This window comes from Staurois parvus, unplaced genomic scaffold (assembly GCF_062004578.1).
Source record: "Staurois parvus isolate SC_StPar_1 unplaced genomic scaffold, SC_StPar_1.0 ptg000371l, whole genome shotgun sequence".
Taxonomy (NCBI): domain Eukaryota; kingdom Metazoa; phylum Chordata; class Amphibia; order Anura; family Ranidae; genus Staurois; species Staurois parvus.
This window is the reverse complement of record NW_028318167.1, coordinates 3,168,747-3,192,167: the sequence shown is the minus strand read 5'-3', so window position 1 is coordinate 3,192,167 and position 23,421 is coordinate 3,168,747. Positions and strand designations below refer to the sequence as shown.

Genomic DNA, 23,421 nt, shown 5'->3' with positions numbered 1-23,421 from the left:
CTTATTTTGCCTTCCAGTGTTCCATCATCATCATATACATAACTGGTTGAAATAAGTTACCACTCCCTGCACCGCATGCCTTTGTGTCTGCCTAACTACTCCTTTTCTTTTTCTCTTTTTTGTCTCTCCTTTTTTTTCTTTTTTCTTCCTTTACATATAGGCCTAACCAAAGATGGCAGTAGTGTGAATATTGATTCTTTAGAGGAAGTCCTTAATATTTTAGCAGAGGAAAGCTCTGATTGGTTTTACGGCTTCCTCTCTTTTCTCTATGATGTAATAACTCCTTTTGAGATGGTAGAAGAAGAGGAGGGCGATTCTGCAGACGATGTTGATGGTACTTCACAGCACGAAGGGGTTCAGGGAAAAAAGACCTGTGTCATTTTGGATTTGCAGAACCAATAACGTCTGGGTTTGGAGACCGGCTTTAAACTTTTCTGTGGTTTTGTTTTTCCTTCTAAGTAAAGCCACAGGCTGTGGGATCTCCTTATTCACAGTGGACAGACGGGAGTGATGGAGCCATATGCGGTTCATGTAGTTTACACTGTTATTTGGCCATAGATCAAGTACGCAAGTACAATTGTACAAATTGGTCTAAACCTACATGAAGAATTCTGCAATTCAGGCCTTCTTTGTTTTTTCTGTTGTCTTTTTTATAATTTTTTTTTTGGATGGGATTCAATCCAATGTGGTACCCATTTATTACCATAGCTCTGAAGCAAACTTAAAAATTTTAGGTTTGCAGTTTAATACCCTCTCACAGTGCAGTGCCATCTGTCTTAACATGTCAGTAATGCAGAAGCCAGCTTCAGAATTTCAGGAACTAGGATGCTTTTTGGAAATGCTCAAACATTAGTAGATGGCTATTTATTTTTCTGTCTGTCTGGCTTGCCAGCTTCTGGATTTTTTTTTCCAGTTCTGGTTTAGAGGTTCATTTATGTACTGTGCAAAAGTGGTGTGTTTTTTTTTTTTTTTTAAGTGATAATAGATTGAAGTACTCCGCATCATTGAGCCGATCATTGCGCAAGTGTTGCTGAGTAACATGATCCACATTTAGCCTTACAAACAGTTGTCAGAGTTATCAACACTTTGCACACAAGGCATACGCAGTGTCAAAGGTCTGCATGTATTAAGCCCTTGAACATGTCTGGATAAAGCCAGGTGCTACGTATTGTCATTCCTGGGTTTGTATTTGATGACTAGGAAGTGAAACAGTAACTCCTAACAGACAAATGTTTTGAGACACAGGATTGATGCTACAATCAAAGCACATGTAACGAACAACTTAAGCACTGCAACCTAGTTCAGACATAAGCCCTACTGATGAGGCTAGGCTTAGGACCTGGTGTGGTTGAACCCTATTATTTGTATATTTGGCATTGGCATATGTCACTAGCTTTAAATATCTCAATCTCATGACTTATTTTCCTCCTAATACTGCATTGGCAAAGGATGTACAAGGGATTTGGCATTGGGCTTTTCTCTTACCAGCTTTAGTGAGAGTTGTTGACCAAATAGATTGTTGATGCCCATAAGTAACTTCCTGATGGCTGTTGGAATAGAATAGTGGTGCTTCCTTGTTCCTAACGGTGACCATTAATGAAACTCCGTCCTAACTTTGCACTTGCTTGGCTGTAGCAAACTTGTGGCACGGATCTCCAGTCAGAAGTTGTTTGGCTATAAAATTAGGTATGTCTTAACACTGTGTGGGTAAATGTTGTGATTTCCCTTAACTGTATTAATAAAGAGTTTTAATTATCCATTTTGTTTAAATATGATTTAATTAAAACCTAAAAAATGGCCTTGTTTTTTATTCAAATAAAGCAAATGTTCTCAGTATGCTGTGCATAGACTTGTTTTTATGTCTTGCTGTATGGTGCATATACACTCACCGGCCACATTATTAGGTACACCTGTTCAATTGCTTGGTGACACAAATTGCTAATCGGCCAATCGCACGACAGCAATTCAATGCATTTACGCATCCTAGATGTGGTGAAGACGACTTGCTGAAGGTAAAACCGAGCATCAGAATAGGGGAAAAAGAGGATTTAAGGGACCTTGACTGTGGCCTGGGTATTTAAAAAAAAAATTGCTGATCTACTGGGATTTTCACACACAACCATCTCTAGGGTTTACAGAGAATAGTCAGAAAAAAAGAAAATATCCAGCGAGCGGTAGTTGTGTGGATGAAAAAATACCTTGTTTATGTCAGAGGAGAATGGGCAGACTGGTTGCTGCAACATTCAGATGGTAGGGCCAGAATTTGGTGTACACAACATGAAAGTATGGATGCATCCTGCCTTGTATCAACGGTTCAGACTGGTGGTGGTGGTGTAATGATGTGGGGTGATAGTTTCTTGGCACTAGCAAGGTGTACCTAATAAACTGTCCAGTGAGCATATATTGGCTATATCTTCTCCAGGTATAGTATAAGAGTAGTAGTGAAGGAAGCTTGCGTAACATTTCATAACATTTCATCTTACTGCTTGGAATAACATTGTGCTTGTGTATCCACTATGAAAGCATTGTGAACCAGTGCTTTGCTTATAATTGACAAAGCAACAGGTTTACTTAAATGGTAACACCCCCCCAACTGCTTACACTTGTATTCCTTCCTCTCTCTTTCAGCTCTGTTTTCCTGGAAGCAAAGTGTACCACTTTTGGGAATGGGAAAGCATGGGATTTGTGCCTTTTTCTTTCATGTGACAGTACAGGTGCTTGATGATTAAGCTGCTTGGGCACCAAGCGCTTTCATATGACTTGGCGCCTACACATGGCTTCTCTTCTTTGCTCCTAGTAGCCAAATAGAGCAGCAGAGAGTTAAAGAAAGGTAAGCCTAAGTAGCTGCAGAGTGGTGTTCAAAGCTGAGCTCAAGGCAAGCTGTTCAAAACTCCGTTACACAATACAGCCTGGTCTTGGACCTGGCCCAGCCTGGGATTGTGCAGTGAAGCAGCAGGATCGTCACTCTGCTCCTCTCTCCTATCAGGAAGCCATCCATCTTCGCAAATTTTTTTTTTAGAGCGCCAAATCTTGAGCTGCAGATTAATTGCTTTGACATTGCAAAAAGGTGATAAAATGCTGATAGGAACATCTTGAAAAGGTAGCAAAAGACCACATGTAGCTACTGTTATTGAAGTATGTGTTTATTCCTATACAAGATTGATCACATTCTGATAACCCAAAGAAGATTGGGTTTCTTGATACCAGTATAGTCGTCATATAAAAGATGTACATATGAAGTCCTATACACAGGTGCATCCCTGTTTGTTGGTAGCCCCATTCAGTGGTGTCATCTGCTGATATAGCACAGGTGAGATAATGGTTAGATTGTGGGTGGTTGAATTTTGAGAGAATGTGCTCAGTGAGTGCGTTTTATTATAAGCCAACAAATTGTCTGTTTGTCTTTTTGACAGTCATAGATTTTTATAAAAGATGGTTGGTAAGACAAAGTTGTCAACTTTTTATCATTCATATAAGGATTGCTTAATAAGTATATTTTTTATGCCAGCTAAAATAAAATGAGCAGACTTTACAGTATGAGTATTTTTCTTTTTTTTTAGCTTTGGCTATAAAGGGTTGCTTGCTTTTACTTCTACAATTATGCAGTAATCTTTTGAAACTCCTGATGGTATCCTTTAAAGAGCTCTTCCCTCTTTTCCATTCTTTCCTGCATACTAGTGGGTGGGTAACTTTAATCCCAAAGGTCATAGATCATGATCAACAATGAGCGTCTCCACTTGCTTCCTGAGAACTGACTGATGGCATTTATTGCATGTAGCATATGAGCTCTAAGACCAATAATTTATCAGTTGATTAAAATTATCCCCCCACTTTTTTGCACATGGGGTATCTCCAGAGTATCCCTGAATAAGGCTATGTCAGCCTGTGGTCAGGTATAGCATTGTTGTGATAAGTCCAACAAGAGAGGTAGTATGGGGGGTATTTGTTTAAAAGTGTGCTTGTAATATACGTTTTATTTTTTTATTATTTCTAGCGCTTTTACTGCCTTTTAATTTACAGGTTTTCTTTCACTGACTTCAGTAATGGCTTCATCCCTTTGTTATATATCCATTTTTTGTAGCTTTAGTTAGTAACCATTGTTTGTTTTGTAAACATCAGGATTTTCATCTTCGCCAGTGGAGAAAGCTGCCAAGGCCCCAGGTACTTTGTTTGTATTCAGGGTGGTGCTTGGCAGGAATGTTAAATTGCTTTGATTAACAAATACTAGAAAATGTTGCCATGTTATTGTGTAATGCTGTTCGTAATCTGAAGCAAAAATCAAGTGCTTTGTACCCCAGTTGGTTAGTTGAGTGACCTACTGTAAACCTTATCATAGATGGGAAAAATATCTTTTAGTTTTCTTCTGACTACTTTTACCATAATTCTAACTCTTGGGTAAACTCACCAAGCTTTCAGTTCTGCACAGTTCACAAATTGAAGCATAAATACAGTTTACTGAAAACTCATTGTGTTCATTTGGGAAAGAAAGGGGCAGATAAATATATTTACTTGCCCCTTCCCCTGCTCTCCGTCTTGAACCATACCCCTGTGTGCCCACAGGGGGCAGAAAAGGGAAGCTGGAAGCGTTGTGGGGAGGAGGTTGGGGACAAAACTGAAAATGCCTATAACCCTGTTTTTGGCCAATATATTGGTGCATCCCTACTAAAAACTGACCTGCAACCTGCCTTGTGTGTTTACATGTGTTACAGTGTGTGTCATATGCATATGTATCAGAGCTTTTCTAAATAAAAGGCATGGCAACTTGCATAATGTGTGTGCGACAATGAGCAAAGATGTTTCGTCTCTTCCTGTTGGCTGGTTAAAAACTCCTCCAGAGGTGAGAGTTTTCACAGGAGGGGTATCAAGTAAGGTGCAAAATGAAACAAATACTTTCCCATCATAACTTTTGACTGCAAATGTTTAATCAAGGCCTGCAGTATGCTTTTTCCCTTGATCAGCCTTTGCACTTGCATGTTGGGAATAGACTCATATACAGTATTACATTGGTTCACAAGCTTAATTCGTTCCACGACTCTGGTCGTGAACCGAATTGGTCGTGAACCAAGGCAAATATTCCCATAGGGTTCAATGTAAATCCGGTTAATCCGTTCTGACCCCTGTGAACGTGGTCGCCAACCAAATTTGGTTTGCACTGCATAACCCTCCAGAAATGAGAGACCACGTTATCGTTCATCAGATTCAACACTCTGTTCGTAACAGTTATGTTGGGGTGGTGCTTCTGGTCACCTTCGTTACCACTCTGAACTTTGTTTTCAACAACATGCTTGCTCTGCCCATTCTTGTCACCTTCATTACCACTCTGCACTTTCTTCTTACCACCAAGCTTGCTCTGAATTTTCTTTGGAGCCATACTGGATGTCTGGTACAGTATGTGCTAAAAAGCACACAAAAAAGCTTTGCAGCAAGTGTGCACAGGGATGTACAGTACTGTAAAGCATGTGCTAAAAAGCACACCAAAAAGCTTCTCAGTACTGTAAATGTCTTGACAGTACACTTTCAGTGTCTGTCTGTGACCGCAATCTCACTTACAGGAAGTCAGGACCACGTGTCAGAGCAGGGAAGATGGCCGCGGCGCGTGTTCATCAACCGAAGCGGAGTTTGCGAACTGAAGCAAATTTTTGCAAACTCTTCTGTTCTTGAACCGAGTTGCTCGTGAACAGAAGCGTTCTTGAACCCAGGTATCATTGTATTTGATTTAACAGTTTGTGACTAATTCATCATTGCATTTGCAAGATGCCCATAATAGTACTGGTCAGATGCTGGCTTTATAGTGGGGTGCTGTTTGCTCTGAACATAAGAGGGGGGCTCTCAAAATAAGCTACTAAGTTTAAGCAATCTATGGTAGGGCTGAACTAATGCTGGGAGCCAGGTAGCCAAAGGCCAAAATAAAATCTTTTTTTTATTTTCTTTTAAGTTGAAATACCCAAAAATAAGCCTCCTTCCCTGTCTACACACACCACTTAAGACTGCTTTTCTGCATGCCACATGTTTTAGGTATTTTGCGTATTTTGATACCTGTGTGTATCGGACCTGATGGCAATGTTTCAAACCAGCTTTAAGTTTTTTAAGAGGCTACATGCTGGACTTAAAAAAAATGTTGATTCTTCTTCAGGAGTTTTGCCTGTAGAGGCAACTTAAAGTGGTTCTAAAGGCTCAAGGTTTTTAACCTTCATGTATTCTATGCATGAAGGTAAAGAAAACCTGTGTGCAGCGCCCCCCAGCCACACCCAATCCTTATCTAAACCCCCTCCTATCCGATCAAGAAATGTTCTTGACGGCCTCTGCTTTCTGGAGATCCTTCCTCCTGGTTGGCTTAGACAGCAGCGGGAGCCCATTGGCTCTTGCTGCTGTCAATCACAGCCAGTGAGCCAATAAGGAGCGCGCAGGGGGCATTGCCGAGCCATGGCCCTGTGTCTTATGAATGCATAGAGCAGCGGCTTGGGGACAAGCAAGCAGCTGTGCCCCCCAGGGTGACCAGTTTTCCCTGGGGGCACTGCTCGAAGGGGAGGGGCTAGGTGCACCAGCAAGGACCAAAAAAAACTACTACACAGCGCAGGTAAGTATAGATATGTTGTGTGTGGGTTGTGTGTTTGTTTGTTTTTTGTTTTTTTTTAACTAAGCTTTAGTTACTTTAACTAAGCTTTAGTTAATTTAATGTTCTCCTATGTTCCTGTGCACATTAGGACGCTTAGAGACATATATTATAAGCTCAGCATTTAGAGGCAGAAAAAAACCCTCCTGGACTGCATCTTTGAGAGAAGTCTTCTGAAAGGAAAAATACACTAAATGTACCTAAACTTGTGTACAAAAATGCTCTATATGAGCTTTTCTTTCTGCCAAAAGAACTAGCATTTGTTTTTTTTTCTTTTGTTTTTTTGTTTTGTTTTTTAAGCCCAGCATGCATTGACCCTAAATGAGTAGCATGCTACTCTTCTCCTCTGTCTGTCTTTGTACCAGCACAGTTAAAGCTCCTTTCCACCATCTGTGTTGATCAACTATCTATGCAGATCACTACAACCTCAAAGTAAGGGCATATAGAAGACCAAGGTTTACTATTCACACCATAATGCTGCTTTAAGATGTGTTGCATAAAAATTCAGCATGTCTCAAGTTTTATGCAGCACCACGCACCTCACTGCATGTCGTTGTATTGCAACGATTTGCAGAACTCTGCAGTGGATAGGGTTGAGCAAAATCTCAATACAGAAAAAAAAAAAGTAAACTGTGTGATGTGTTGCAAGAACACATCACATTGCCTCTTCTAAATGTGTGCATACTTTTGTCGCAAGCCCTTAACATGCTGGCTGTTAATTTTTTTGCCTTGGAAAGCGAGATTGTTAATATTGGCCTGTCTTATTATTACAGTTGGCATACTTAAAGGATGTACATCACTGTGTGTGTGTGTTTGTCTTGAGGTTTGACTAATAGCGCTACAAGGAAAGAGTGACACCTTAGGACATTGTTTTTAATGTCTCCCTTCTGTAAACTCAGATATTTCAAGAGGCACACTGAAGACTAAAACCAAAGAAGAAGGTATCTTGCATCCTGTGTGTTTTTTAACAATTTTAGACTTGTTCATGCATGTGCATTATGAGCTAAAGTGCGCTGCGTGCATTAAAAAAAAAAAAAAAAAGTTAACCCTGCTTTTTTAGCGTGGTCCCCCCCTTGGTAAAATTCTGAATTAAACTTAGTTGAAAGTGTTGTCATCTTCCTTTCAGTGAGATATAGGAAATGAAGCATAGCCCACCTATCCCTGAGAAGACAATCGTACATTGTGCTGTAGCCTGCGGCATCTTCTCATGAGATTAGGAGAACTGTTCATTCCCTGGGATTTTGTCAGTAGGGTGGTGGCATAGGATTAGGTTTTACTTATATGCAAACATACTGTATTTACACATTGGGGAAGGTGTATTCACATTACCCAAATACACCTTGTACTGCTTGCTTAGTGATGCAGATATGTTTGTAGCAGTTAAACAAAATTCCTAACTGCTCTTGTTTGGTATACAGTACATCTACTAGAGGTGTGAAGGGACTACAAATCTGCATGGGCAGTATCCACATTAAAATATTTATGCAAGCTCATAAGTCACATGAAAAAAAATATTTCAATTTAGGGTAACTCCCAGTGCTCGTTGATAAAGACTACAGGTGCCCCTAAGACCGAGTAAAATATTTGGTGTATTTTTGTATTTCTTTGGCTGCAGTTGTCAGGGCTTTTTTTGCCCAGACAATCATTGATCGATCAATACTATTTTCTCTCCTGCTGAAATATTTGCTTTACATTCTGAACTGATTTAAAAAAAAAAATAAAAATTAGAGACATCTCATTGCTCTACATACTTTTGGTTGCACCTGCCATTGTCTGTACTGTACATTAATAGTAGCAAATTATTTTATAGGATGATCAACAAGCAGGCCTCCCTTACCTTTCTTAAACCACAAATCCTAAATTTTGGTTAAAGCAATAATCAGCTGTTTGTAGTGGGATTTTGCACCATTTTTCAAGTAAACATTTCTGTGTTTATGATGAATGAGGGAGGTAGAGATACAGTTTACCTTTTACGCTCTAAAGCCCTTCATAAAGTTTCAGTAGTTTTTATTGGGGACACCATGTAAGTCATTTTGATGATCTCCTGGTGTTCATAAAACCCTCGTTAATTGCAACAGTGTGTACATGAGTGTTTTTATCCTAGAATGAGGCCGTTATAAAACAGTGTTCACATCACAAGGTAAGCCTGCCATTGTAAAAATAGCCTCATCCTTTGGCCTTGAATACATTTCTGCTATGCTTTACAATAATGCAGATTCTGCTGTTTCAAAAGAAATACAGAGTAGAAATGTGTAAAATGCTATTGGCACGTTTTTCCTGCATGGTATGATAAAATGACGACTTTTAAACCCACGTGGAGAGTAGTCCATATATTTTATATTCTATTTATAGATTATTTTTTTTTTAACTTTCAAAGCAGAAAATTTAAATCTAATTTTGCTAATATCACTTGTATAGTTTCCGTTGATGTCCTTCAAGTTTTTGGGACTTTTGAGGGAACTATGTGATATGATATTGCATGGCTCCCTTAGCACCAATAATTGCTAGGACCACACAAGGAATACTAGACCAGCTACTTGTCTGAATCTTGTGGCTAATGGGAATTTCACTCATTGTCATACTACACCAATCCAGGTACTGAAGTTCTATATCTTCTCACCTCTACTGGATTTTTAACTAAAATACACAGAAAACATGTTTATACTATTTAACTGTGGCAGCAAACTTGAAAAGCTGCAGTTGCTGTGCCACAGTCCTGGGGAAGGGGGGAAATTTGCCCACTTGTCCAGTATAGCACCAATGGCTTGTGTGGATTGAACATTACCCCTCTAAACTCAGAACAAAGAAAACCTGTTTTGGATGAAATATTCCTCAGTGGAGTTCCGCAGGGTATCCAGGAATAAGAGTGCCTTCTGTGTTGTCAATCAAATCTCCACTTTTAGGTACCCTTTCCAACTGCATGGTTTAATAAATTTACTCCACATGGGTTGAAGTATGTACCATTTAAATTTCTTCTAAATTACAGTCATTGCTTCTGTGTTTTTTTTTTTTGTTTTGTTTTTTTCCCCAATGTGCTATAAAAGTTAAAGAGGGTATAAAAGAGCAACTGAAAAGGGTGAAGGAAAAATATCTAGCACCATTAAAAGTAGCCAGAATAGGAGAAAAATCATCCAAAGAACCAAAGTACAAGGATCAAAAGCACAGAGAAGTGGACAAACCCAAAAAGGATTCTGGCAAAGGGAGAAAAGACCAAGAAAAGACTGAACCCAGGAAGAAAAAGGATGACAAGCCTAAAGAGGTCACAAAGCGGACAACGAGTGGAAGAATATCCAGTGATGACCATGATAGAAAGACTGATAAAAAGGCAGACAAGAAAAAATAAATTGGTCCTTCTAAGAAAGAATGCTTTTCAAATTTCTACTAAGTCTAGCAGTATCTGCCTAGAAGGTATTCATGTTCTGCTGAGACAGATTTAAATGTGCCTGTCACCTCTACACATCAGAGACAGCCATTTTAAGTGCTTAATCGCTATTAATGAGTGCATATTGTCAGGTGATCAGGTGCTAAGGATATTACAAATGTCAGTTCTCCAGTCCTCTACCTAAAGAGGACCATATAAAGTAAGATCTTTAACTAATGGTTCTAGGTATTGAGTGATTTCCCCCCCAATACCACTGGAACCTACAAACCGTTTAGTCCCATTTTACCTGAAGGCATAGCTTCTGTGACAAAACATTGTAAACCTAGCTGCACAGACATTTTCTACTAAGTAGGCAATGATAGGCACTTCAGAGGTCGAAAGCACTTGGTTCCTGAATAAACTTACACAGCCTGATTGTCTCGAGCAGTCCTGAAATCTGTCACATCTTTTGCTTTGTTCAACGCATTGATTTAGCTTACAAAATTGTTCTCTCAGTTGTGTGTAGACAGCAGGCACATTTTAATTACTAGAGTAGTGCTTTAAATTTGTAATTGTGCAGTACTGTTCAGTTTTTATATTTACCCAAGTAATGCAGAGTAAAGTAAGCCTTGTAAATTAGTTTGGGATTGACAATGTTGCATCAGAGAACTACACAAGTTCGGTCAGCCATGTTTTCTACACCAAGCTGATAAGCCAACCAGTGAAATAAACGGTTATTTAATCTTTTTCTATAGTGTGTGCATTGCATTGTTTTTTTGTTTTGTTTTTTTTTCCAGCACTGTATATTCATTACAATACTAAAGTGAATCTGACGTGGCCTAAAATGCCCTAAGCTAGCCATATATGCATAGACTTCTCTTGTTCAGCCCACGTGCTGAATGAGATCAAATGGATTCTTCCAACCACACAGTTTAGTAGATCTCCCATCCTGGCTTCTATTCAGAACGCTGCAGCAACTACAGCTGTCTGAATGCCCAAACAGTGACTATCTGATAGGATGCAGTCGCTGTTCAGCTCACAGTTTTCCAACGGTCTGCTTTTATTTTTTACTCTAACTTTGTTGAGTCAGGTATTGCCGACTGCCATCTACAGCTCGAATTTTGGGCAGTTCGGCAGGAATCGACTGAAATGGCCAGCTGAAGATAACAATAGTGCTGAAGTGTGGTGTGTCTTTCAAGTATCAGTGTTGGTCTTCAAATCAATCCCTTTTGTCCCTGTGTACTGCACTGCACAAGTTTTTTATTCTTTCAGTGCCAAGATAAATTTACCTTTGACGGATGCCTGTCAAATACTAGAATCTCCACTATCCATTACAATTCTGGCATTTGTCAGATGAATAACGGGGCAAGACTTAATGTTACCCCAGCGTTTCATATTTCTGATTTGTATGTGTTGTACCATGTACTTAATATAAAAAGTATACTGTTCACCAAAAGTTTCACACAAAAGGAAGAACTACAAAGATATGCCAGTCTCCCTGCTTTCCTATTTCAGTCTCACCACACTATAGAAGCATAACCTTCCTAGCTTGGTCAGTTTTCTGGCTGTGCTGGGAGACCAACCTGCCTGTCTTCCAATGATCAAACTTGTGCTGACACAGGCACTGCACAGATATTCATTGGGAAGATCAGTGTACTGCCCCTTTTAACAGCGGAGAACAGAGATTCTATGATCACATATAAAACAGAAAGATAAGGTATTGGATGTATGTGTGTGTGTATGTATGTGTGTATATATGTATGTGTGTGTATGTATATATATATATATATATATATATATATATACTGTATGTATGTATATATATATATGTGTGTGTGTGTATGTATGTATGTATGTATGTATATATATATATATTACACACACATATACATACACACATACCCATTTTACTTGCATTTCTATTTTGAACTAAATGGGTTGTTTTACAAGGTAAGGGTTCACTTTAACATAAGGGGTCTAATATCTGTTCTCAGTCTAGGCCTTCACTTTAAGAACTTTAAAGCACAGTGTAACTACATGTTACTTTGTCCATCACAGTTTTTTAAGTGAAGAAATATCGATTACTTTCTGTATTTCATGTCATGGTACAATTCACATTATATATGGGCTATTCATGAGGTGGATCCATTAGTTTTATAAAGGTTTCGGCAGCTGCTTAGAATCAAGTGAAACTTGTACTGTGAAAACATTAAAGACTTCTGCTGAACTATCTTCGGAAATGCCATTTTCCTATCATTGCTGATTCAGTGGTTTCTTTGCTGCCTGAGTCACTGACCAGGAACAAGTGTGCAGGTAAGTAATTCAGACTTGGTAATCTGCATACTTGTTCCAGGTCAGAAACACAGAAAATAGTGAGGCTGGATATAGCCAGACAACAAGGTTTTTGTAGAAGGATAACTTGAAGGTGTGTATGATATTTTCCTAGAAATACGAAGGGATGCTGATACTTACAAAACTTATCAGCACCCCCTAGTATAAGGCATTGGGTGTATTGGGTATGATTGAAGATGCCTCTAGAAGTGATCTAAAGCAAATGTAATTCTTTGGTTTGTGATGTCTATTCCTTGTTGAGGTTAGACATTTTTATATACACCACCTAACATCAATGACCAGTACTACATGGACCTTAAAGAGGGGGATGTACTCCAAAAGCTTGTCCTTTTTAAAAATTGTTTGTTAGTGCAAATAAAAAAAAAAAAAGTACAGACTGTATTCAATTGTTTGTCTTCAAATCAACAATTCTTAATACTACCTTGTATAACATTTGTCTTGTCTTCCAAGGATCCAGGTTGCTGGTAGCCACTCCAAAATTATTTTGAGGCTTTATTTTAGTACTTTTGACCAGAGTAATGTGGACAGAACTATGTTCACACATTCTACATATGAGTTTAAAATTATGCAAGAAAAAATATCCAAGGGTTGTGGACTACCTACCCTCAGCCCCAGCTCACATATATGTGAATTGGATGTGTTTTGAACCACATCTGATTCATATGTCTTGTGAACCAAACCGGCCTTCTATGGAGCTAGTTCACGTATGTGCAGGCCGGCTGCAGTCCGATTTTTGTAAGCGTCCGGTTCAGGTGTGATTTCCAGTGTCATACACTTTAAAAATTTGCACCTGAGCCGCTGAACGAAACCGTATTGGACTCTTTAAAAATTGCAATGAAACCGGCCCAGGGGCGGACTGACCATTCAAGCACTCGGGCACTGCCCGAGGGCCCGGGGTCAGTAGGGTGCCCCATGAGATGCCCCTGGTACCTTTTTAATAGGCTTTTTCATGTGTGGGCAAGGACACGGGGGCCCCATGATCCCCTATTGCCCAGGGGCCCCATGAGTTATCAGTCCACCCGTGAACTGGCCCCACACATATGTGAACCAGGTCTCAGGCTTCAATTGCCTGAATACTCTAGGCTACACCACTGTGCATGCTGCTAACTATAATCATGAAAATGTTTTATTCATACTTGTTTTGCCTTCTCCACCATTTTCTGAAAGCATTACATTCAGACATGTAGACCTGAGTGAGGGAGGTTGCTTAGAGCGAATGGCAAGAGACCACTGTCTGTCCAAAAGTATTATGCTTGCTTTTAGTGACAAGGAATTTTTGGAGATATTTGCACCCACACAAATATTTTAATCTGAAATAGTAGTGACCAGTACCTCCATAATCAACTATGTAGGAGATGGATGAACGAATTGTTTAGCATTTTTCAAATGTCCTATGTATGCACAGTGTACTTAAATAAGGTTTTGCGGAAAATACATGCATGGAAAACCATTTGCCTTCTTTGTTGCAAGACACAAGATGGAAAAGGAAATGACAGTTCCAAAAAGATTAAAACCGGTGCTAACCACCAAATGTAATTGGAAAAGCCAAGCTTGCTGTAGTTAATTACATCCTGTTGAATGTGTACATAATCTAAATCTTTCAACACTTGACTCTCTCTAATGGAAGAGATATATTGAAATGGACACTGTTTATTTTAACACCACTCAAACAAATGTGATTTAATGACCTTCCCTTTTTTTTTCTTTATGGATATATATTCCACAATATACACTGGATATTCTTTTAGACAGTCTAAAACAGTCAATCTAAAATCAGAAAAGTTTTGATGGCATGAGCAAACATATTTTTATTCAGTTAACATATGAATATATCATTGACATTCCTTTTATTGTTTTAATAATATTTATAACTGGGAAATGCAGGACTGAAAGATCGAGAAGTGGCAAAACGAGAATCAAAAGACTCTGAAACTGATTCAGGAACAACCTCGGAGAGTAAGTTTAAACTGTGTTGTATTCAGGTCTCTATTACATTCACAAACCTTCTTATCTTAGTTTTCCTTAATTTATGTTGATTTTACTTTTTCTGTTTGTGTGCGCACACTTGCCAAAAGTATTGGGACAGCCCTCCAAATCATTGGATTCAGGTGTTCCAATCACCTCCATGGCCACAGGTGTATAAAATCAAGCACCTAGGCATGCAGACTGCTTCTACAAACATTTGTGAAAAAAAGGGGTCGCTCTCAGGAGCTCAGTGAATTCAAACATGGTACCGTGATGGGTTAACACCTGTGCAATAAGTCCATCCATGAAACTTCCTTGCTACTAAATATTCCACGGTCAACTGTTAGTGATATTATAACAGAGTGGAAGCAACTGGGAACAACAGCAACTTAGCCACAAAGTGGTAGGCCACTTAAAATTACAGAGTGCGGTCAGAGCATGCTGAAGCACACTGTGTGCAGAAGTTGCCAACTGTCTGCAGAGTCAATAGCTAAAAACCTCCAAACTTTGTGTGGCCTTCAGATTAGCACAACAGTGCTTAGAGAGCTTTGTGGAATGGGGTGTCCATGGCCGAGCAGCTGCATCCAAGCCTTACATCACCAAGTGCAATGCAAAGCGTCGGATGCAGCAGTGTAAAGCACACCACCACTGGACTCTAGTGCAATGGAGACCTGTTTTCTGATGTGACCAATCACTTTTCTCTGTTTGGCAATCCAATGGACGTGTCTGGATTTGGCGGCTGCCAGGAGAGTGGTACTGGCCTAACTGCAATGTTCCAAGTGTAAAGTTTGGTGGAGGGGGATTATGGTGTGGGGTTGTTTTTCAGGGGTTGGGCCTGGCCCCTTAGTTCCATTGAAGGGAACTCTTAAGGCATCAGCATACCAAGACATTATGGACAATGTCATACTCCCAACTTTGTGGGAACAGTTTGGGGATGGCCCCCTTCCTGTTCCAAAATGGCTGCACACCAGTGCACAAAGCAAGGTCCATAAAAACATGGATGAGCGAGTCTAGGGTGAAGAAACTTGACTGATCTCAACCCGATAAAACACCTTATATAAATAACACTCGCTGATGGTGGATATATTTCGCCAGATATAAAAAATGGTCTGTACCTAGAGCAGCTTGTTTTTTAGCAGTCATTTTCATTGTGCAGGTTAGAAAATAAGTGTAAGTTTCTGGTTGCTGAGGGTAATACACACAGATACAAATACCACTGGTACATGAGGGCACACAGATACAAATCTCACTTGTACATGAGGACAAGGGATGCTGACATTAATAAAGGATAACTCCCACTTTTTTGGCAAATAAAAAAAAACCATATATATAGCAAATGCAATTGCTACACAGGTTGTATTGTAATTGAATAATAATAAAAATTACCTTTCCTTTTTTAATCTGCAATGCTGTAATTTTGTGTAAAATGCAATATGGCAACCTGGAGGAGTTCCGTACACAGGTTTATGGAACGCCCCCAGAAATGTAATTTCCTGCTTGTTTAATTGGCTTACTGATTTTCCCAGAAGTCTGCACTAAGATATGTCAGGTTTTGGGCATCCCCTGCATTAAAAATAAGAAGGAAGATAGACTGATTTGGGAATCTGGATTATGCCACTGGAGTCCCCAAGAGCTGCAAGTATCTGATTCAGTCTGCTGGAATCCACCTAAAATATGAGTAGCAGTATGACTTACCACACCCACTAGCTTCTAAGGATAGGTTCACACTAATGCGGTGCGTTACATCACGTGATTCGCACAGGAACCGCACCGCATTCCTGTGCAATTCACATGCGATTTGTGTGCGGTGCGATTGGAGCCATACATTATGTATGGGTCAAATCGCACCGCAAAAAAAACCCACATCACACCATGTTTTTTATGGACTGATTTCAGGGTGTTGTTATTATACACACCGCATGAACGGGGTGCGATTCTGATGCGGTGTGGAATTCACACAGAAAACGCTGTAAATTCCCGGACCGCATCAGTGTGAACCCAGGCTAACTTAAAACTGATATCAGTCTGTTATAACTGATCAGGGGATACTATGATCTCTAATATTAAAACAGATTTTGCCTCCATTCACACTATGTAGCAGTATTTGCATGTGCACATTTTCACACTTGACACAGGGCAGCCAAAGCATTTCACCTGTGATCCACTGATTGGTGCTGCAGTGCTTTGCAGGATCAAATTGTCATCTTCACTTCTAGCTGTAGTACTTATAGTGGTTTCTGCAGTTGGGAGCTCAGACCCAGCTGGCAGTTTCTAGAACATGGCTTAAAGTGATATGAAAAGCTATTTTTTTTTTTTGTGGTTATACTTGCCTGCTGTGTGCAACTCGTTCTTCCTCTGGATGACCCTTAGTAAGTTGTGAGCTATAGGGCTACCTGTACGGGCACCCTTGAGGGTTAGGGACTGATATGAATGTACGATATATATGTAAAGCGCTGTGTAAATTGATGGTGCTATATAAGTATCTGTAATAAATTAATAAATAATGTGTTTATGTGGGGGAGGGGGGGGGGGGGTTAGTGGAGCATTTTCTACCCTAATGCAGGAAATGCATTAAAAAAACACAAATTTTAGACTTAACAAATGTACAAGTTTACTAGTATAAAAAAATCCTCCCCCCACTCCTCTTTGTGTGATGTTGAGGCATACTAGATAAGAAGGGGGAGGGGGGATCCCATATGAAATTTAAAGGCAACTCAATGATAACACTGGGCTGTGAAGGTTCCCAAAGTGCTCAGGATAAATGCTGGGGAACTGAGGTGCTCTGCTCTTGATGTTACCATGTTATTTTGTCCTTGTGTGTTTTATGCATGACCGGTTCATCTAACCAAAAGTGAGGAATAGCTGGCACACTGAACAATACCTTGCTAAAAATATCAATAGAATGAGAACAATTGGGATGTCTTACTGATGCGGAACGTTATGCACGATGTGTACACAAACACTAAAAAATATCAGTTATTCGGACTAGGACATAAAAAGGTTACCCTGTTTCTATACCCACATGAATGTAGCTTTTATGCAAATCTGTCAATATAACTGCCCAATTTAGATCGTTTTTGGAGTTTGGACACACATTTTTATGTTCAATGAAATACATCAGATAAACATCAGACATCAAAGGGTAAGTACACACTACATTTGTCTTGTCGTAATGCTCAGATTACTGCATGGGGGCTGCAGGTGAGTGTTTTGTGAGCTTCATCCAGTTTATATCAAATATGCACATTTATGTAGCAGATGCTTTTAGAAATATTTTTTTTTCTGGGCCACATAGATGTGCATGCTCACTGCAGCCCTACGAATTGCTGATATGGTGTTTTCTACCATTTGAAACCACTGTGCAGTAGAACACCCATCCAGCTACTACACAGAACAGTAGAATATGAGCTTGCCCTAAGGATTCTCAGATGATGGATGAAGGATCTGCCCAATAAACAACCATCCCTTTTGGAAGGATATACTGTTATATATATATATATTCACATACATACATACATACATACATACATACATACATACATACATACATACATACATACATACATACACTGAGCAGACACCCTTGTCCTTATTTTGAGGAAGTGTATTGCCAGAAAATTTTGTATTGTAACCATCAATTCTTAACCTCAAGATCCGTCATCTAGGGGGCATCTGCAGAGTTCCCAAAGACTTGTGGAACTCTGTCAGTGACATCCTGTCTATGGCACATCAACACATTGTTGCAGTTAAAAGTGTATTCTTCGTGAGCACTGTAAGCCAGTGGGAAGGCATCTGATGCTCTGTTAGTAGAATCTAGTGATATGGAATATGAGCACTAACTAGATACAGAAGTTAAATCCTCACCCTCTGTATTACCCAAGCCCACTGAACTTGCGTTTGAGGCATTTTGTAGATAAATAGGTTGAATCCTTACCCTCAGTATTGCCTCTGCCCCCTAAACAGGAGTATGAGGCACTATGTGGACACATAGGTTGAATCCTGACCCTCCATATTGCCTCAGCCTACTGAGCTGACGTATGAGGCACTATGTAGATACAGTTTCATATGTTAAATCTCACCCCTAGTATTGCCTCAGGCCATTATGCATAACCTCTGAACACTAAAATTGTAACTACTACTACTAATTGAGGCTAGTATGATTTGTTTATACCACAGCCCATGGTAATGCAATACACTGTAGATCTGTGTTTGACCATGTACAGTGCACTCAATTCACCACAACACAAATGTACTGTATATTCTCTTTGTATTGCATTAACAAAAAATATGCAGGACCTATTTTTATGTCCATTTGACAGCATATTCAAAATAAAATCTTGCTGTCATTGTCAGAGTTCCCCAAGTCATCATAAGATTGTCCAGAAACATGTATCAAATGTTATACAATGCGGAGACACTGTATATGCCTGTAGTTTGTAAGTGTGTGTGTGTGTGTGTGTGTGTGTGTGTGTGTGTGTATATATGTATGTGTGTGTATGTATGTATGTATATATATATATATATTTGCACTGTACATTCACCACAGAGCACATCTCTGACAAAGTCTTCAGAACTGATTCAGTGTTGAGACTGGAGCTGCATTCAGACTGCCATACTAGGAACTATTCTATATCTCCCCTGCTTTTATCCCAAGCACCACATGTGCTCTTGTCTGCCTGGCAAACACTGAAACCTAATCACTTTAATTGGCATCAAGCAGGCCGTAGGGATTGATTTACAATTTAGATCAATGGTTGGATGCATTGTACTGCTGAATGAGTGCACGTGGAGGGAGCGGAGTCAGAATGGACTTGATACAAGTGAAGTTGAATGTTCATTACATAAAGTGCTCTGTAATGAGTGGAGACCCAGCTGCAGCGCAGAGATTTATCTGCATGGTACAGTTTGTTTGAGATGAATTGAGCATGAGCAATAATTGTACGAAGCCTAACTTGCTCAAATATTGTACTATGTGCAGGCTTGTATAATAAAGTTTAGAACCATCTGCTAAGTTTAGTACCCAACAGCAACCATCTCTGATTGTTTTGACTGATGTATGCTGATGAAAAGTGAATGTAGTAGCTATTTGTTGAGGCTGTTTGCAGAGTTGTTTTATTTTGCATGTTATTTAAAGCAGAACCCTCCTATCCTTTTACAGTCAAGGAAGTTGCCATCTTTGCTTCTGTTTGATCTGCAGATGCTTTGGTGCTGTACGTACGATCATTTATGACACCATCCTTTTTGATGGCTTGATAGTTCAGTTGTGAGCACACTGACTGACAGTTACAGTGAAGGAAATAAGTATTTGATCCCCTGCTGATTTGGAATGTTTGCCCACTCACAAAGAAATGATCAATCTAAAAATCGATTGGTAGGTGTATTGTAACACTGAGAGACAGAATAGCAACAAAATATTCAAAAGAAATGCATGTCTAACAAATTATGCACTGATTGCATGTTCATGAGGAAAATTAGTATTTGATCCCCTATCATTCAGGATTTCTGGCTACCAGGTGTCTTTCATACAGGTAACAAGCTGAGATTAGAAGCAGTCTCTTAAAGGGAGTGCTGCTAATCTCATTTTTTTGTTACCTGTATAAAAGACACCTGTCCACAGGAGTAATCAAACCATCAGATTCCAAACTCTCCACCATGGCAAAGACCAAAGAGCTGTCCAAGGATGCCATGGACAAGATTGTAGACCTACACAAGGCTGGACTGGGCTACCAAACTATCGTCAAGCAGCTTGTTGAGAAGGTGACAACAGTTAATGCAATCATTCGCAAATGGAAGAAACACAAAACAAATGTCAGTCTCCCTAGGTCTGGTGTACCATGTAAGATCTCATCTCATGGAGTGTCCATGATCATGAGAACAGTGAGGAATCGTCCCAGAACTACACGTGAGGATCTTGTCAATGATCTCTAGGCAGCTGGGACCACAGTCACCAAGAAAACAATTGGTAACATACGCCGACGAGGATTGAAATCCTTCAGTGCCTGCAAGGTCCCTCTGCTCAAGAAAGCACATGCCTGAAGTTTGCCACTGAACATCTGACTGATGCAGAGGAGGACTGGTTGAAAGTGTTGTGGTCAGATGAGACCAAAATCGAGCTCTTTGGCATCAACTCAACTCTCAATGTTTGGAGGAGGAGGAATGCTGCCTATAACCCCAAGAACACCATCCCAACTGTCAAACAAGGTGGTGGAAACCTTCTGCTTTGTGGGTGTTTTTCTGCTAAGGGGAAAGGACAACTGCAGCACATCAAAGGGATAATGGACAGGGCACAGTATCGTCAAATCTTGGGTGAGAACCTTCTTCCCTCAACCAGGGCATTGAAAAGGAGTCGTGGATGGGTGTTCCAGCATGACAGTGACCCAAAACACACGACCAAGGCAACAAATAAGTGGCTCAAGAAGAAGCACATTAAGGTCCTGGAGTGGCCTAGCCAGTCTCCAGACCTTATTCTGAATGAAAATCTGTGTAGGGAGCTGAAAGTTTGAGATGCCAAATGTCAGCCACCAAACTTTAATGACTTGGAGAGGATCTGCCCAGAGGAGAGGGCCAAAATCCCTCCTGAGATGTGTGCAAACCTGGTGGCCAACTACAGGAAACATAAGACTTCTGTGATTACCAAAAAGGGATTTGCCACCAAGTACTAAGTCATGTTTTTTGAAGGGGATCAAATACTTATTTCCCTAATGAACATGCAAATCAGTGCATAATTTGTTAGACATGCATTTCTTTTGATTTTTTTTTTTTTGTTGCTATTCTGTCTCTAAGTGTTACAATTCACCCACTATTCGATTTTTTGACTGATCATTTCTTTGTGAGTGGGCAAATATTCAAAATCAGCAGGGGATCAAGTACTTATTTCCTTCACTGTATCATTCATGGCATGCCTTGAATGTATTTTGGGAAACCGTTCAGTTGATGGGTTGGATCCACTTTAATGGGCCTAGCAAAGTAAAACATTGAGATAATTATACTGTTCTACACTAAATGACACAAGTGAGCTTCTTGTGTATAAAATATCTGGCCCCTTTACATTTTGTGCCAGTGTAATGGCGAGTGAGTTGGCAGTGCAACTTAACACTATTCATTATAGTGATGACAGCTACTGTGCCTACAGTATGCCCTGAGCTGCCATTTTAAATGAGTGGAATTACAATGCACACGGTACAATGTGTGTTTTTCAACTAGTTAATGAAATGCGTAAGTATTCACTCAGAATTATAGTTGCTATGTTAGGTTGAAAAAAGATACAAGTCTATTAAGTCCAACCAATAGAAAAATGAAACCTACATTTTAAAAAAATGCATATAAAAAAAAACCTAAACCCACAGTTAATCCAGAGAAAGACGAAGGCAGTTATAAAGCATGGTCCAATTTGCTCCAACAGATGGGAAAACAATAAAAAAAAAAATCCTTCTTGATCCACTAAAGCAATCGAGTATTCCCCAATGAATAATCTATGGTGGTATTACTTACTGTATAAATAATAGTATTTCACTTAATCAGACATGTTCTAGATCCTTTCCATCAGCATATTTTATTTGCACCTCTAAGCCAGTAAACAATGTCATTAAAGTACCTAACTGTGTAGTAAACCTCAGAGCCTGATTTTTTTCACTGTATCCTAGCCAAGAAGCCTCCCTAAACCCAGACGAGGAACAAGAGAACCTCTTTACCCCTCTGTCACCACATGACACGTGTGGCGGCAAAAGGGTGGGCTCTAACACCCATAGGCCACACATATGCGTTGCTGGGTGGTCATTGTTTGTGCTGAGAGCATATTCACTGTATTCTTTCAGCATAAAGACTGGGCTGTTGCAGACATATGGCGGAGACATGATCGCGGAGCCTAACATCTCCTAGGCGTTCTCAACTATTTCTAGCGATGCTGGAGTGGGCTGGAAAGGGTTAAGTTGTCAAATGGATTTTTCCTCTTGAAAATACAGGATACATATTGCTGTTTGTGTCCTGTAGATTCAGCGCAGATTAATCACTTGCCCTCCAGAAGATTTAGCCCCCTTCATGATCAGGCCATTTTTTTTTCTATTTTTTTTACTTTAACTGACAATTGCGCGGTCATGCAACTCTGTACAGAAATTACATTTTATTATTTTTTACGCAAATACTGCTCTCTTTTGGCGGTACTTGATGAAAAAAGACAGATTTAAAAAAAAACAAATTTTTTACTTTTTGCTATAAAACTTATCCAGTAAAAAATAAATTTAAGCCAAATTATATTCTGCTACATGTCTTTGGTAAAAAATAAAATTCCAATAAGTGTATAGTGATTGGTTTGTGTGAAAGTTATAGCGTCTACAAATGGCGGTGTATATTCTGGAATTTTTTATTTATTCTCTTTTTACACTAGTAATGACAGCGATCAGCAGCTTATAGTGGGACTGCGATAGTACTGCGGCCACACTGACACTGGGTGGGAACTGATTAACTGGCAGTGACATCTCCACTGACACTAATACAGTAATCAGTGCTAGTAGAAAGCACCCACTCTGTACTAATGACACGGAGCAGGAAAGGGGTTAACATCTGGGGCGATCAAAGGGTTAACTGTGTGCTTGGGAGTGATTAGATTGTGTACTGTGTTGTGTTTTACTAGGGGACTTGTGGCTTTTATCTCCCTGTTTGCAGAGAGATGAAAACTAGCACCTCACTGTTGACCGAGAGATCTATGGTGTTTACACTTGTAGATCTCTCTCCTGTCAGCTGCTCCTTTTTGATCAGAGTTTCGGCCATGAATCGCTGGGCTGGACCCAGGGATTGACACCTACGGGAGCCAATGACCGTGCGGGGAGGATGGCGCACATGCATGTCCCCTACCTGGAAATGCAAAATCACGTGTGTGCGTGTGTGTGAGATTTTGCGTACAGCGGCCGCCCTGTAGCAGTAAAGCTGCTATAGGGCAGGAAGTGGTTAATATATAGAAAATTAAAGAGAAACTAAATTCTAAAAGTTGTGCCCCCCTCAAAAAACAAAACACAGCTTGAAGGACACGGTGCAGTGTTGCCTGTAGTCTCACTTTGTCTGATATTTTCCCCATTACTGACTTTCCATGCCTCGTTCTGCACTGTCTGGGTGGAGGCTGCCATCTTGGTAGAGG

At 39.9% G+C, this 23,421-nt stretch overlaps 1 protein-coding gene across 4 annotated transcripts in view; it reads left to right on the top strand.

The window, feature by feature from the left end:
- ASPH (aspartate beta-hydroxylase) overlaps positions 1-23,421 on the top strand; it is a 257,770-nt gene that overhangs the window by 79,411 nt on the left and 154,938 nt on the right. For 3 of the 4 annotated variants that reach the window (XM_089685319.1, XM_089685317.1, XM_089685318.1), the window contains exon 4: positions 14,211-14,282. In XM_089685319.1, the coding sequence (XP_089541445.1) occupies positions 14,211-14,282 (72 nt within the window). Of the gene's footprint in view, positions 1-160; positions 1,837-14,210; positions 14,283-23,421 lie in introns of those variants that run through there. The other variant, XM_089685321.1, reaches the window with a different exon arrangement.